This window comes from Pyrus communis, chromosome 2 (genome assembly GCF_041283825.1).
Source record: "Pyrus communis isolate YQ-2024b chromosome 2, ASM4128382v1, whole genome shotgun sequence".
In the NCBI taxonomy this organism is placed as follows: domain Eukaryota; kingdom Viridiplantae; phylum Streptophyta; class Magnoliopsida; order Rosales; family Rosaceae; genus Pyrus; species Pyrus communis.
In genome coordinates, this window is record NC_142566.1 from 5,212,649 (window position 1) to 5,227,943 (window position 15,295).

At 34.9% G+C, this 15,295-nt stretch overlaps 1 protein-coding gene across 2 annotated transcripts; it reads right to left on the reverse strand.

Moving 5' to 3' along the window:
• Positions 1–5,532: 5,532 nt before the first annotated feature.
• Positions 5,533–13,917, reverse strand: LOC137748198 (protein GLUTELIN PRECURSOR ACCUMULATION 3). Of its 2 annotated transcripts, none has more exons than XM_068488306.2 (16): positions 13,696–13,917; positions 13,511–13,608; positions 12,378–12,513; positions 12,251–12,279; positions 12,020–12,116; positions 11,869–11,924; positions 11,643–11,750; positions 10,801–10,857; positions 10,072–10,163; positions 9,422–9,506; positions 8,389–8,541; positions 7,615–7,715; positions 7,315–7,494; positions 7,117–7,220; positions 6,127–6,217; positions 5,533–5,965 (listed from the first exon to the last, which is right to left on the reverse strand). In XM_068488306.2, exons 1-16 carry the CDS (start codon positions 13,812–13,814, stop codon positions 5,906–5,908), a joined length of 1,566 nt encoding a protein of 521 aa, XP_068344407.2. In that variant the 5' UTR covers positions 13,815–13,917; the 3' UTR covers positions 5,533–5,905. The 2 variants fall into 2 exon arrangements, with proteins under 2 accessions (XP_068344407.2, XP_068344406.2); XM_068488305.2 differs by having other exon boundaries at positions 5,792–5,965; positions 7,117–7,224; positions 7,313–7,494.
• Between the last annotated feature and the right edge of the window lie 1,378 nt (positions 13,918–15,295).

A 15,295-nucleotide genomic window follows, 5' to 3' on the forward strand; every position in this document is an offset into this window, starting at 1 on the left:
TGTGAATCATGTCCGTTCATTGTACATCGTGCGGTCAGTTTTTGTCAAGTACTGTTTATGTTTATTTTTAAATAAAAATATTTAAAATAATTTCTAACCTCACGATGTATGATGAATGACCATGATTTACGAATTCTCAGGATCCTCACAAAGAGCATCCAACGAGAATCCGGACTCTCAATACATTTCATTCACTTCTCTAGATTTTATATATTATTTAGATCTGTTTTGGGAATAAAGGGTAGGTAGTCATAAAAGAACGAGAATTCAAATTTAAATCCTATTAGGTTTTTATAGTATCTTTTAGATAATATTCTATTTCAGTTGTAATACCTAATTTGTAAGGAATTTACCTTTCCTATTGCTATAAATAAAAGGCATAATAGGGTAAGATAACACACACCTCAAAATTCACCAAATCTCTCTCTTTCTTTGTGTATCGCATTTCCCTCTCTATAATTCTTCAGTTAAATAGGCATACAACAAGTTATCAGTACGCTCTTGTTGACGCTAAGGAATTGAAGATTCGTGGAGGAGGTTCTACAAATTCAAAGGCTCAATTTTTGTTTTCAACCAATTAGGTTCTCCTAAAACACAGGCTTGATATCTTATAAGCCCCTGTTTTGCAAGAAAACATTCTCCATGATGTAAGAACCCCCAGTCTATTATTTCATAATTTTACTATTATATATTTGTATATTTGCATATATTTGTCAATTTATATAAGAATGTTCATGCATACACTATTGATATATATATATATATATATATATATATATATATATATACAGGCCCTTTAAGGGGCGGGATCCCATTTTTTTCAAAAAAAATTAGGATTAGTTGTGGGGCTCACTCTATATCGAACTTCAATGATCCAAATAATCTATTTTGTAAGACTTGATTCATATATCATCCTTACAAAAATTCAATTCAATTCAAGACCATTTGCCTATTTAATTATCAAGATGAGATTTCCTTGTTTCTTATTGAACAAAGTGTTCATCAATTTCTTTGGACTTAATTGGATGTCTCAAATATTTCCAATTTGGTTAATATTTTGTAAGTATAATCCATGAGGTACACCTTGAAAAATAAATGGTTCAAATCGTTGAAATTCGATGTGGTGTGGGCCCCACAACTTAAAAAAAAAAACATATATATATATATAATACAAATACCGATAAAAGCAAAAAATTGGGAAAATAGTGGTCGAGCCACGACTTGGAGACACGCCGAAGCTGTGCGTTGAGTCTGTCACGCCCAGGACCCCAGGTCGGTGGGAAAATAACCACACATCCGGTGCGCGAGTAAAAATAAAAATAACACGAAAAACTAAACTTTTCTTATAAAAATAGCTCCAAAATCCTTACAGGTGTATAAATTAAAAACTTAAATCTCTCGTCTCTACCACAACCTCAGCTTATCTAGCCTTGTCTTGCCAAGTAACTCATCTATAAAATAGAAGGGTGAAGGGTGAGCAACAATCACCGTCGCCCAGTGAGTACAATACATGATATGCCAGTCAAGCGTGCCATTTTAATCACTCTAAAAAATACACTGATAATATCAAAGCTTTAGCCACATAATTCCATATCACATCATCCGTTCACATGTTCATTATATCCTTCATAAATTGTAACTCACCCTGTGACCCCTAATGGCCATCTGCCCTAATGTCCCTGTGTACAATTTACATTTATCCCTCAAAATAATGCAACATTGAAGTTCTCATGCTCCATGAACAATCTCACACATAATGTATATACTCACCAAAACATTTCTCGAAAGCTAACATGTTTAACTTGAAAATGATAGAGATTTGAAGTACAGAAAAATCACATGATAACTCATGGTTTTTAGTTATCAGAAAATAAGAACATTTTGAACACTTCACATAAACCACTCACCTTAATTGATAGCTAGAACCCCGACAAGACAAGCGTACTTACAATCTCCACAAACCTCAAACCCTAGCTCGCTCTCTCTCTCTCTCTCTCTCTCTCTCTCTCTCTCTCTCTCTCTCTCTCTCTCTCTCTCTCTTTATATATAAAATATATACATATATATGTACACACCACAAATATGTGCGGATAGACCTAGCATTTTTAACCCAACCTGTTAAAATTAATATTCGGATGAGTAATAAACGGGTCAGGTGGTTAACCGGTTAACCCGTTAAATAACGGGTTATTTTGGGTGAACCCGCGAAACCCGTTAACATCCGTTATTGAGGATTTTTGTGTAATTTCAATAGTCCGTTTGTCACTCTTCTCACTCCAACGGAGAAGGAGAAGGAGGAGAAGATCTTTGCTTCGGAAGGTAAACAACTGCTCTTCATTTTCCCTCAATCCAAACAATTTTTCAGTCTTTGCTTTAATTCTTTGTTCGATTTCTCATCAAATTTTTCTATTATTCTATTTATTTTTCCAATATATGTTAAATTAAACCTAGATCTGATTCCGTCGATTAATTAGATTCCTTCAGAAATTCACAACACTACTCCTCTGTTAAATTCCAGAGTGATACTGAAGAAATTGAAAGGCCTCTGTTAAATTCCAGAAATTGAAAGGCCACGCCATCTGCAATGCCGCAATCCCACACAGGCCACGCCATTTTTTATCGCAAGGCTTCGGTCAGTCAATACGACTTGGAATCGGACCACAGCACCCAAACCCAAAAATAAAAATATTAACGGGTGAAACGGATGACCCGTTAATTTAACGGGTTGACTTTGGATGATCCATTAGCTTACTGGTTGGGTTTGAATGATCCGTTAAATTAACGGGTCAAATTCAACCTAACCCATTCACAAGTCTATGCGCGGACATGCATGCAATACATGCACGGCTTCCCATCAGCCAACAAATGTTTCTAAAGTGGTGAATAAGAACGAAATAAAAGCCCTCTACTTATAGGCATCTAAAGTCGGCATGGCATCAGCCACCTCATGCTTGTCTATAACGCCACTAATCAAGGAAAACTGTGCACTCTTCCTAATTCATCACCTCTTGCTATATACTCACAACCACCTCCTGCTTGCATAATTTGTAAATGACAGCTCCTACTAATAAAAACATGGATCACAAGACACTTGTCCATCATATGCAAACTAATGACACCTCCACCTTAATCCTTCCAACTCAAAACCTAGTCATGGTAATGGTGAAGTGTGAGCATGCATAGCTACATGCATCACACATGAGCAGCTATGTAAAAACTCATCTAAGGTTCATTCTAATTAAAAATAATAATAATAACCACAAATACAACTAAAAATACGAGACCTTACAGAGCCGCTCCTAGCTGGCCTGAAACCAAGTCACGATGAGCTGCGCCGCACTGAGCTGAACCGAGCTCGAAGCTCGCGCATGCGCTCCCCAAGACGATGTTGTTTGGTGTCTGGACCCAACAGTCGCCTTCTCGGCCTTGCTGCACGTATGACCTAGGCATGCGCGCCTGGGTTTCTTTCTCTGTTGGGCCTTTTTTTTCTTTGGCTCCCTCTTCCAGCATCCTGAAGCTTGCTGGGCTTACCTTTTTCCTATGACCGTGCACTGCTGAGGCATGGAGCTTGCAGACAGCCCACTGGCCTTTTGTTCTCTCGGCCGGTGCCACTGCAGTAAGCATGCAACTTGCTTTGCAGGTTACCAGGTTGCCTGCAGAATCCTGTCCGAGCCCACAGCCTGCAGGCTTTTGTTGCAGGGCCGTGTCTTACACAGCAGCCAGCATATTCTCGACCCAATGTCTTTCGGCTCCACTGCTTCGTAGCCACACCCAACTATGTTGGGGTGTCCTCGGCTAAAGGTCCTTTAGGCTATATTCTATCAATTGCTTGGCCCGAAGCGATTTAAACCTAATATGATCCGAACACCATTATTATTATATTTGCTTTTACTATCGATCTCGTATGGTCCAGACTTACTGAAGTAATTTAGGTGACCAGTAATCCATTAATTCGACAAAAATTAAAAAACTATTGACCAGCAGTCCACTTTTTTGGAAATTAACGATTCAATAGTTTATTTCTTTTCTTTGAACCGTTGACATCCTTTTGTAATCCTGAAACTACTCACACTTGGGTTCCTGAAGCAACCCAAAATTCATTACACTTAATTGTATATTGTATTATGTGTTCTGTGTTCTTGTAGGTATCACTTTTATGAACCAAAAGTTCATACTAAACTCGAACTTGTAGTTTTCAATTTATACATTTAAAATCTAGTCGATAATGACACGTGGAGGTTAAGGCTAGGGAAACATTAATATATATATATATATATATATATATATATATTTTTAATAGTAATCAACCTTACCCTTCGTCTTCCCACACAATAGACTTGTACACAGGTAATTATGGTTTAAAGAAAATAACAAGAACAATTTTATTGCCTTGCCCTTGCCCTACAAGATAGGTGGACTTGCTCTTAAGGATTTGGTCCTGAAATCTGAGTCTGGGGTTTCCATATAGCATTCCACTGTATATGGCCTCACATTTGAAGATGGCCTAACATTTCTAAGTTTCCCTTATTGAAACTCAATCCAAGTTTACCAATATATTACACCGTCACTCCACACATACCATTGAATCTAAAAGTATTCTTAAAGGAGATGTCAAATTTTAATTAAGTTTGAAAGCTTATGTAGCATTTTGATCATTTTCTAAATTTTAGTTCTCCACCCGATATTTAAAATTTAAACAATTATTTGTTACATTCGTAATTGTAATATGTATTTTAAGAACAAAAAATAATAGAGTTTAAAGAACAATAAGAAACATTTATTAATAATTAAAAATTTTGAAGTTGTTGTCAATCCACATCAGGTCACATAGAAATTGACTTTTCGGTTGGAGTAAATTAATTTTGTCTCTTTTTACTATTATTGATGATGTAGACTTTTTTTACTCCCGAGATGCTCTAATGAGTTCAAACGCCTCTTCCAACATAACCCACATTTAAATGCACCGGCAACCATAGAAAATTCACGCACCAATTTCCATTATCATCAACAAACCCAAGCAACAATTTTTCACTAGCTTCGTTGAGATATGCACGTTTATTTCAGATGCCGTTTGATAATCAATTCGTTTTTAGTTTGATAACTATTTAGTTTTTTTTTTGTTTTTTTTTTGGTGCATTGAAATATTATTTAGTAACTACTTTCAGTTTTCAAAAACATGAAAAACAGAAAACCAAAAAATGAAAACTCAAGACCAAATTTTAAAAACTTAAAGGAAGCATGAAAACGGAGAGTAATTGCAAAACAAGATTTCAACTTTCAAAAACAGAGAAATTAAAAGCAGAAGAGTACATGATTGCCAAACGGCCCGTAAGTTGTTGAATTTTCAGTAATTTTAACTGAACATTTCTATAAAAAATGAGAGTTCATGTTGGGAATTGAAGTGTAAGTTTAAGAAAGTCTTCAAAAAATGAAAAAAATATCGAATAAGATTGGTTCCTAATTGACCGAACCCATTCTTCCGCATTCAGTAGAGCACAGATCTGAGCAAAATTCATTCAATGTTGGATGAAGTAAAAGAAACAGTTGGCTTCAATAGAGGAACTCTTTGTATCACACATTAATATTACCAAAGAAAATCCGTAAATAGAAGATTCAAGTGAGTCGAAAATAATTACTAGCCAGAAACCATGCTTGCATACTCTTAACTGTATGCATCTTTATCGGAAGTGCTATCCAACCACCAATACCAACAAGTTAACGACGAGTTTATAGTGGACATGTACAAGATCTTTGCACCAGTCTAGCAATGAGTTCATCAATGGAGGTTTGTGCCAGCGAAACATGAGAGCACTACAATGCCATAACTTCAATGAAAATGTGGATTGGTTAGGACATATCTTTTAGACGAGTTCCCTTTTTGTTTTCGTTTTGCCAGCTCCGTCCCTTAGTTTGGCAGTAGTTGTTTGTACTCTGCCAGCAGCTTTGGGATGTCATCCAAACGCAACTGAAAACCATGATGTAATTAAAAGCAATATGGGAAGAGAAACAAAGAGAAAAATATAAACGGAAACTAGAAAAAAAGTTTGGAGATGCAGGAAATATGGGATCATGTGATAAGGACAATAATTATTTTGATTGCCTTGCATAACTAAGCATGATTTATACCTGGTTAACATTTCTGATATGGTAGAAACCATAAGCCGCTTTTCCAGGAAAACTAGACTCGAGGAACTGCATATCGGATCCACTATTCGCCCTATTATAGCCACGATGAAAATTCCACAAAAAGAAAAAGATGAAAACATTAATCAACCAAGTTAGCAAATTAGCAACCGACAAATATGGGTTAGAATACAAACTGTCATGGTAAGTTTATTTTATACATGGTTATTTTCCCCAGGCAAACATAATGTCAAAATATGGACAGAGACCAAAACATTTGAGATGCCACTGGACTGTGTCTAAGTTTCAATTTTAATGATATTAAAAAAAAAAAAAAAAAAAAAAAAAAAAAAAGATAAATTGATCACGTTTCAGTTATGGAATATCTCTAATAGATTTGTCTTCACAAAAACAATCTGGTGCACAAGTGTTGGTGTCCATTTTACAGTAGCCAGCTCCCAAACAACTCACTCAATGTCCTCGGTTACTAGAGTATCATCTTCCTCCTAAACCCTAAGCCTCCTTTCGCACCATGCTTCAGAGAATCATCTTGCTCCTACCATAAGAGGACTCCAAGAAGCATTATTTTGATTATTCTGTAGCTCACTGTACTCACTATATTTACATGTACGCACAAAATATTTAGTAGAAGTATATCATCAAGTTTGCTTTTCAGTTTAGGAGTAATCTATTAGTTACACTAAGCAAAAATAAGAGAAGCACGCAAAACCCACTGACCTTCTTGAGCTGTGATGTAAATTTTATAATCATTATACTGCATCTAGGTTATGCACTCAACTCATGTTTCACCACATACTATGTGAGGATCAAGACCTAGAAGTGAATATGATGTGAATACCATGTACACAACCAAAAGGTAAAATGAGGATTGTGAGCTAGCCGCTTCTAGTTTAAGCAGGTAAATCTTTAATAATAACCATAATCCTGAGATAAGTTTAGCTGATCATAAACTATGGTGTAAGATGTTCTTACTGAAGACGACGAGTAATCAGGCGTTGGTAGTCCCGAAGCAAGGGGCCAAACTCCTTAAGTGGGATAAGCCTTGGTGTAGATTTCCTCCAGTGGTCACGAAGGGCCTGAGTTGTATTTCATTAAATTTTCACTCTTTTACATCGCGGATTGCATTTGACATTTAAAACTACCTAATTGATGAATGGTAAAGTACCCTACCTGAACATCTGAAACATGTTCGTTACCAGATACTCTTTCACCAACCAAATTCGAAGCCAGTTGAATGAATTCTTTGTCTTCCACCTCGTCCACAACTGGAACTCCGTTCCCAAGGAGAGAAACAGATATCCCTAATCTTTTTTGTAACTCCGAGACAGCAGATTCTTCCATTTGGTTTTCCTGTTAAAATTAGAAGGGTCACTTACAAAGTTAAACTCTACCAGTAAACTAGTATTCTTGTGAGATAATATAAAATCCATATTAAAAGTAGGACTTAATTGGAGGCATTTGTAAAAATACCTTGATATTTTGGACATTTTCATTTCCCAACTCCACATCCTTATTTTGGATATTTTGGACATTTGGTGAAGCTGCAAGTAATCTCTTTGCAAGGGAGTCCTCTACAGAACAAGCCAAAAGTGACAATTATAACATGCTAGAATTAGGTTCTAATTCAAACGCCATGAGGCATAAAAAAAGGAAAAACAAGGTTCTCCACTGCTGGATAAACTATACAGCAAAGATCATAAAACATCTAATCTTAGCAAATACGGCTTGTGCCATTCTTACCTTCACTAAGCCATATTCTAAGTCTTTTTTCCTCAACTTTTTTCTTCACTAACAAGATTTAGATGACATTGGAGCCTGCCCATCATGACCAAACCGACTTCCAAGAGTTTGATATCAATTAAAATTGTTTAACCGTTATATCAAACTCTTTCATGCATGCAAAATTTCATAAGCATTCCAGCAAAGAAAAAAGATATTAATAAATTAAAAAGTGAAAACCAAACACAAATTTCTCCCTTTTTTTTTTTTTTTTTTTTTTTTTTTTTTTTTTTGCATAAAGTTTAGTAAGATTCCAAGTCTAGGTAAACTTTTATGCTCGGCAACTGCAAAATATGAGGCTCTGACCTAACGCATCCCAATCCATCCCATACCACTTAGTTTATAGCACAAAGGCTCAAAGCACATAGAGGATTATTCATAACCTAACTGAATTCATCTTCAACAAGTGGTTTATAAGACAACAAAGCAAATTATCAGATGAGAAAAATGAAGACAGCATAATACCTTCAGGAACCAACCACCACAGATCACCAAAAGTTGATTTTCCATCAAAGCCACCAAATAACAGATAGCGTGAACCCATACATGTTAGTGAATGGTATGCTCGAGCAGGAGGAGGTTCATTGCCAGTAGGCAAGCGCTTCCATTGGGCAGACACTTGACTCCAGAAGGAAAAAGTAAATTTAAATAATTGCATGAAAGATGCAAAGCATCCAAACCAAATCAAGAGAAAAAGTGTGCAGGGTTAGGAAGTATAGGGAATGGTTTTCAATTTTGTATATATCAAATTATGGAAAAGAATGATGCAATTAAAAACAATTGCATCGAACACGTAGAAATGTTTCGCACAGAGTTGTCCACAAATATATAATTAAGAAGATAGTTTCTTACTCATTTAACATAATCTCCATTTTAAACCAATAATGCAATCCATTTACTATTACATGTTGCGATGTTAAGCACTGGATGTCAGTGGTCATACCGAAGTCCTCAGTACAACAACTTAAAAGTAGTTCTGATTCTAGTGACCTTATTTTTTTTCCTTTGTTCTTGCCTCACATTTACAAAATATTAACACCAATCTTAATTCTTCATTTGGTGATCTGCTTCAATGATGAGAATCATATAAGCGCTCTGCTTTCTGATTTTAGTTGCATCTGAGCCACTACTATTTTCTTACTTTCTCGCTTTCTGTCATATGATTTTCCCATCTATTTTATAGAAACAAAAGGATAGGATTATTGAAGATTGCGGTATGCAAGTGGACTATGAAAAGCTTTTCACTTATTTTTTACAAGTGAAAAAAATTTAAAAAGACGAAAAATGGTAAACCCAGTAAGAGTGCCGTAATGGTTGGGGACTGAAAATTTTCTAGCAGCACTTGTGTCTATTGAATGGTAGGCCTATGGTTTCTGTACTGTTTTCTACATAAATATTTTAAATGAGAGTATTAACATGGTAAAACTATAAATGGTTGATCAATACGCATTAGCAAAGTTCAGTCAATAGTCAACAGAAAAAGGCAAGAAGCAATTACCCCTGTCTAGAATAATGCAGTCATTGTGATAAATGTCATAACGACTCAACCAGCCACCAGTTCCATGGCCGCCAAAGAGCAACAGCTTCAAAAGGACATCAAGAAAATAGTGTGAAGATTTAACGATAAATAAAACCAAACAAATAACATGATAAATAATTTCCGCTGTCATCAATATAAATATGATTTTTGTAATCAAGAACCCTACAATACAGGACTGGAGTACTTGTTTTGGCCAAAAAGTCTCATTGTTAGATACTATCGCATACATCTTCTTCGCTACTCTTAAGATCCAGATATTAAGAGTTTATTTTTTCAACTTATGCAACACAATTGAAAAAGTAACCATGAAATGAAATATGCAAATTAAGGAAAAGTTTGATGCTACTCTTTCAAGTAAGGATATCTGTCGCCAAAGAAAAAAGAGCTAATATGTTCACACATGCCAAACTGACTGAGATCACTTGTATCTAAACTTAACAATCAAGCTTTGAACGATCCTTCTGCTGCTACTAAGGGCATCCTACCCTAACCAAGTTCTCCATAATAACAAACGGTACAGAAATATATTAATTGTAATGAAGTAGAAGTCGTCCATGAAGAAAGTATATTGACGAGACTAATAAAAAAATTATGGAAATGTCGATTACATAGTGCCCTCCAGATGTAATAGTATGGCCACAACGAGCAGAAGGAGCTTGTCCTGGAAGCTTCAATTGGGTCCACCCAGGTGTTTCATTCTCTACCTTCCACAACAAAGACGAATCACAAAATATAGTTGAATAACTGAAAACCAAGTAATAATTATATATATAATTGACATTCCCATGTTTTTGTTATTAGTCTGTATATATAAGGAGTTTTTTGAATTGACACGTTTGTAGCTTAAACTCATGAATCTAAGTAAACAGCGGATGTGTCAAGCTAAAATGACTATATGAAAAATGAGAGCCCCAACACAAGTGCAGGTGCAGTGTCAATATTGCTTCCGAGCTAAGAAAATAGAGGAATGGTTCCTTAATCCTTAATTCCTTATAGTACCAGTTGGAAGACAAACAAAATTAAAATGACTATCTTTTGGGTGGCTAAAACTCAATTTGGCCAGGCGCAAACAGATGCAGCAAAAAGCTAATTGTAATTTGGATGGCATTAGAAAGAGAATAGTCATCACTTTGACAAGTGCTCTAAGAGGGACACATCAGTCATCCAGAGAGGAAACATAAAATGTAATAAAATAATCCGACAAAATAGAGCAATTTTCAAAAACATGAGAACAAAGTAAAATCAAAAGGAGAAGCCATCACGAAATAGTAAGCAATCAAAAGGAGAAGCCAAGAGAAATAGTAAGCTACCATAGAAAAAGGGAATAAACTGCTAACCTTCTTCGATTAGACCCTTCAAAGCCCATAAATCACCCATTATTGGACCTCCACCTCCTATGAAAGTCAAGACAAGTATTCATGTCAGCTAGACTGCACATAAATAAACCGAAGCATCTTATGCTTGCCTTACATAGAAATGCAAAGATTGGCACATATGTTTATCAACAATACAAAGAACAAAAGGGAAAGGAGGAAAAGAAAAAACAAAAACCAAATCAGCAGACTTGAACACTGATTAGATTTCTATTAATGATTTTGTATCTCCTTGTGCTTTAATCCGAAAAGTTCCAGGTACTCATTGGGCCAGTTAAACAGTAGAATGTAGAAGTTTGTTACACCAAATAATTCAAGCATTCAAAAAACTTACGGACAATATAGTAGTAGTATCACTTAATAAGGAAAACCCCAAATGGCTAGTGCAAGAAAATAGGCACTGAAATTATCTTCAAAGGGGATATCCCATGGAAAGAATCGTCTGCCTTCACAAGTGCAGGATATTTTGTTCTTATATGAAACTTTATTGGGAAATGAAAGAATACAAAATAACAGCAATCTCTAAGACATAATAAACAGCAATCAAAGAAATTACATCAAAATAACAAAACCAATTAGGACAAAACTCTAAGGCACCGCACCGCAGCTTCAGAATTAGGTTTCAATATGATAAAAGAGGAATCTTTATTTCTCAACTTGAATATGATAACAAAATATATCATTATTTAGAAAACTCTACAAAAAACAGAGAGAGATAAACAATAAAAAACAAAATAAAATGAAACTTGAAAGGAAGAGTTATTATGAAACCCAATTATCAACAGAGTCAAAGCATGTTACTTAACCTCTGCCACCATATACAAGCAACCGCTTCTCAACCATGGTAGCTGTATGGCCACATCTGGGTGGAGGCAATGACCCAGTAACTGACAGCTCCATCCACTCTAGTGATACTGTATAGGGAAGACAATCAAGCTAAAACTGATTTATGTCCATTTCAACAAATTTAATCAACCAAACATGAAGCAGAAAATAACAGATAATTAAAAAATCATAGAAAAAAATGTTTACTTGTGTCCAAGAGATACACATCTGACAACCACCTTTTACCATCCCAGCCACCATACCTGCAATTGTTTATAACTTTACATTTAACTTGGCAAAAGTTACTAGAGAACCATCATATCAGCTAATCAATAAGGAATGCAAAAGATATACTCACATAACAATTTTCCGATTTCCAATAGCTGAAGCTGCAGCAAAATCTCGTGCAGAAGGTAAGTCACCAAAACTTGTCAACTCTGTCCATTGCCATATATCTAGAACAAACGTAATTCTTTAAATAAATAATTGATTACTCATCAGTCAAAGGAAGACAAAAAGAAAAAAGCATTAAACCAAGTAGATATAATTCTCATGCCTTATCAGCAGCATAAAACAAATAGATGCTTACCAGTATCTAGGACCCAAAAGTCACCTAACCTGATAATCGAACAACGTCACTAATACCATTTGCATTAAAGTAAAAGAGTCATAGAGCAGAGAGTTGCAGATAGAACATATAATGAATGTGAACATACCTCTTGCCTCCAGAACGCCCACCAAAGATGAACATATGACAATCAATCACAACAGCAACGTGAAATGCTCGTGGGCCTGGACCAACTTCTCCATCGGAGCCACCAGTGCACTCTGGCTGATACCATAATTTGTTATCTGAAAAAGTAAAAGGCCTACATTGAGATGCTATTGTAAAACCTGTGTGAAAATCTATTAACAAAAAGTAAACTAAAGTCCCACTCATAGAAAACCTTAATCCACATAAGCATTGTGCCATGGTGCATATAATAATAAATACAAGTTTCCTTGTGCTTAAGTATAGATCCATTTCACCTGTTCATTACCGTAACATGAATTAAGCACAAAGTGATCCTTCAAACTAAGTCAGGCAAGTTTACTTAAGAGAAGTATTACGACAAAAACGATTAGGACTAGGATGTTGTTAGGGAAACATTGTTGCAACAATGCTAAATGGAGAGAAGTTCCTAACATGGTGATTGCAGACCGCGATATCATGCATACAATCAAAGATTTTCAAGAAATACAAATAGTTGTATAAATATCTGAAACACTTTTAAAAAGTTTCTAAGATCCTCAAATAAGTATAAAGGAGAAGTGCAAAATCCCCTTTACCATTCAAACTTATGATGCAAATCCATGTCAATATCTATATACTATATGAAACCAACTAAATTTCTTCATGATGATATATAAAAACCATCTTATAAACTCATTTAACAGTTACTTTATTTAGAGTTTTGTTAAATAATTTATTTTTCTTCTTTAAATTAGTAATTATAATCTTGTTAAACGTAATTGATTCTTTCATTAACCCCGGCAAGGTCGGGAGTCCAGTTATCATTCTCTCGCCAGATCATTTATCCCAAGATCTCGATGCATTAGTGTTTGTGTATAATACGAATTTCAGTAACATATTGGAGTATAGAGCCAAATAAAAATTTAATAAATCAAGATAGTCAGTATAAGTGAGCAAAAAGTAGAACCAAGGACACCCAGAAATTCAAGAGAGTAAAATTTACATAATTTCATCGAATTTCAAAGAACCCGGATGACAAATATCAATAAAAATCAGACCAAAGTAGACTGAAGTATAACAAATAGAGATAATTAGAGAGAGTGGAAAACAAAGAACCAATGTCATAGACCACGATATCGCTGAGAAACCTCTTTTCTACAAGGCCTCCAAACACAACCACCTTTGATCTACCCACAACGACCGCCGTGTGACCACTGAGAATTCAAAGAAACCAAAATTCAAATGGAAAATCTAGAAAGCTATAACACATATATGAGAGAGAGAGAGAGAGAGAATTTGACCTGCGAGGTTGGGGTAGAGTTCCAACAAAATCAGAGGAAGAAGCTCGAACCCAGTAATGCATTTTCTCTGATTTCGCTGTGCTAATCACTGTCGCTTGGGATTGCCCACCAAATAACATTCAGGCTGTGTTGAAAGAGCTCGAACCCAGTTTATGCGTACGAGAACGGGTAGGTCTTTTTGACTTTTTGTCCCTGTAGATTTGCTCCATCTCGGCATAAGTTGCACTTGTTTAGCATGTTTACTTACGTTAATAGTAATTTCAAGTGTCAATTTAGTTTCTAAATTATTATTTCATTGAAAATTAGGTTTTTAAAATTTTTTTTTTTAGAAAAATCAATCATTAAATAATAAAAATCTGTCAATTACATTCATAATATTATATTTCAAATTACTATATTCAATTTTTCGTCAATTTAAGCCACATTACTTGCATATAATACATATTAAAGGATAGATTGGTAGTTTTTCATAAAGAAATAGTGTATCGAGTTAACATTGGAGGGTAAATCGGTAGTTTTCCATAAGAAATAGTGTAAGTTAACTTCAAACAATAAATTAGACGTTAGATTCGCAACCTATATGAAATGTTAAGGACTTATAGGCTAGAAAATGATAGTATTACACTCTAAAATGTGTCAAGTGATTTCAGTTGACGAAAAATTGGATAATATAGCTTTGAATATAATAGTAAGGATGAAATTAGCAATTTTTAATGAATTTAGGGACTTATTTTACCAAAAAAAATAATTCAGGAACCTAATTTTCACTGAGATGATAGTTCAGAGACTAAATCAACACTTCACCCTTAATAGTGTAACCCTTAATAGTGTAATGTTACCCGTAAGTTTCTCTTCACATAGCATTGCACCATTAACACAAAATATCACAAGTGTTAGAGTGTTGGTGTATTTGGGTCATGAAAATTATTCAAATTACTCGTCACGGGTTTGATAATGAGAATCGATTTAACTAGCCTCGTAAACTTAATTCTTGATTTTCAAATATTAGATTACAGATTTTTATGTGAAATCTACACTTCTATTCATTCTTTGTATGTCAATAAGCACAGTAAGTTCCATGAATTAAAATAAAACCGGTACTCATGTGTGTGAATTTCACCCTACAGTTTAAGTTTGCATTCAAGAGAAATATTAATGAAAACCGGCCACGCGTGCCTACCGATGACGAAACTACCAATTTTTTGTGCGTGAAAATTATAAACATTCTATTTTTTTTTTTTTTTTTCATACAATGATATTTTTCACATTTGGATTAAATCGCACAATAAGACAGCATATTATAATGTCCAAGGTTGCAGTTCATATGTGTGCAAAATTCATGTTGAGCTACTATAACTTGGATTGCTTCTTTTGATATCACAAAAAAAAATCTTCAACGAGGCTGTGCCTGGTGCATAGAGGTGCTTATATGTACAAAAAAAACTCCTCAAAGAGAGCAGGTTACAGGGTTTTAGTGTTTGTAGTCGGCGGTTTTATTGAAATTCTGTGAAATAATGGTTATTGAAATTTTACGAAACAAAATATACCAATTTTTTTTAAAGAAACGATAGCGGTTTTATTGAGTCAAGAAGGATAACAC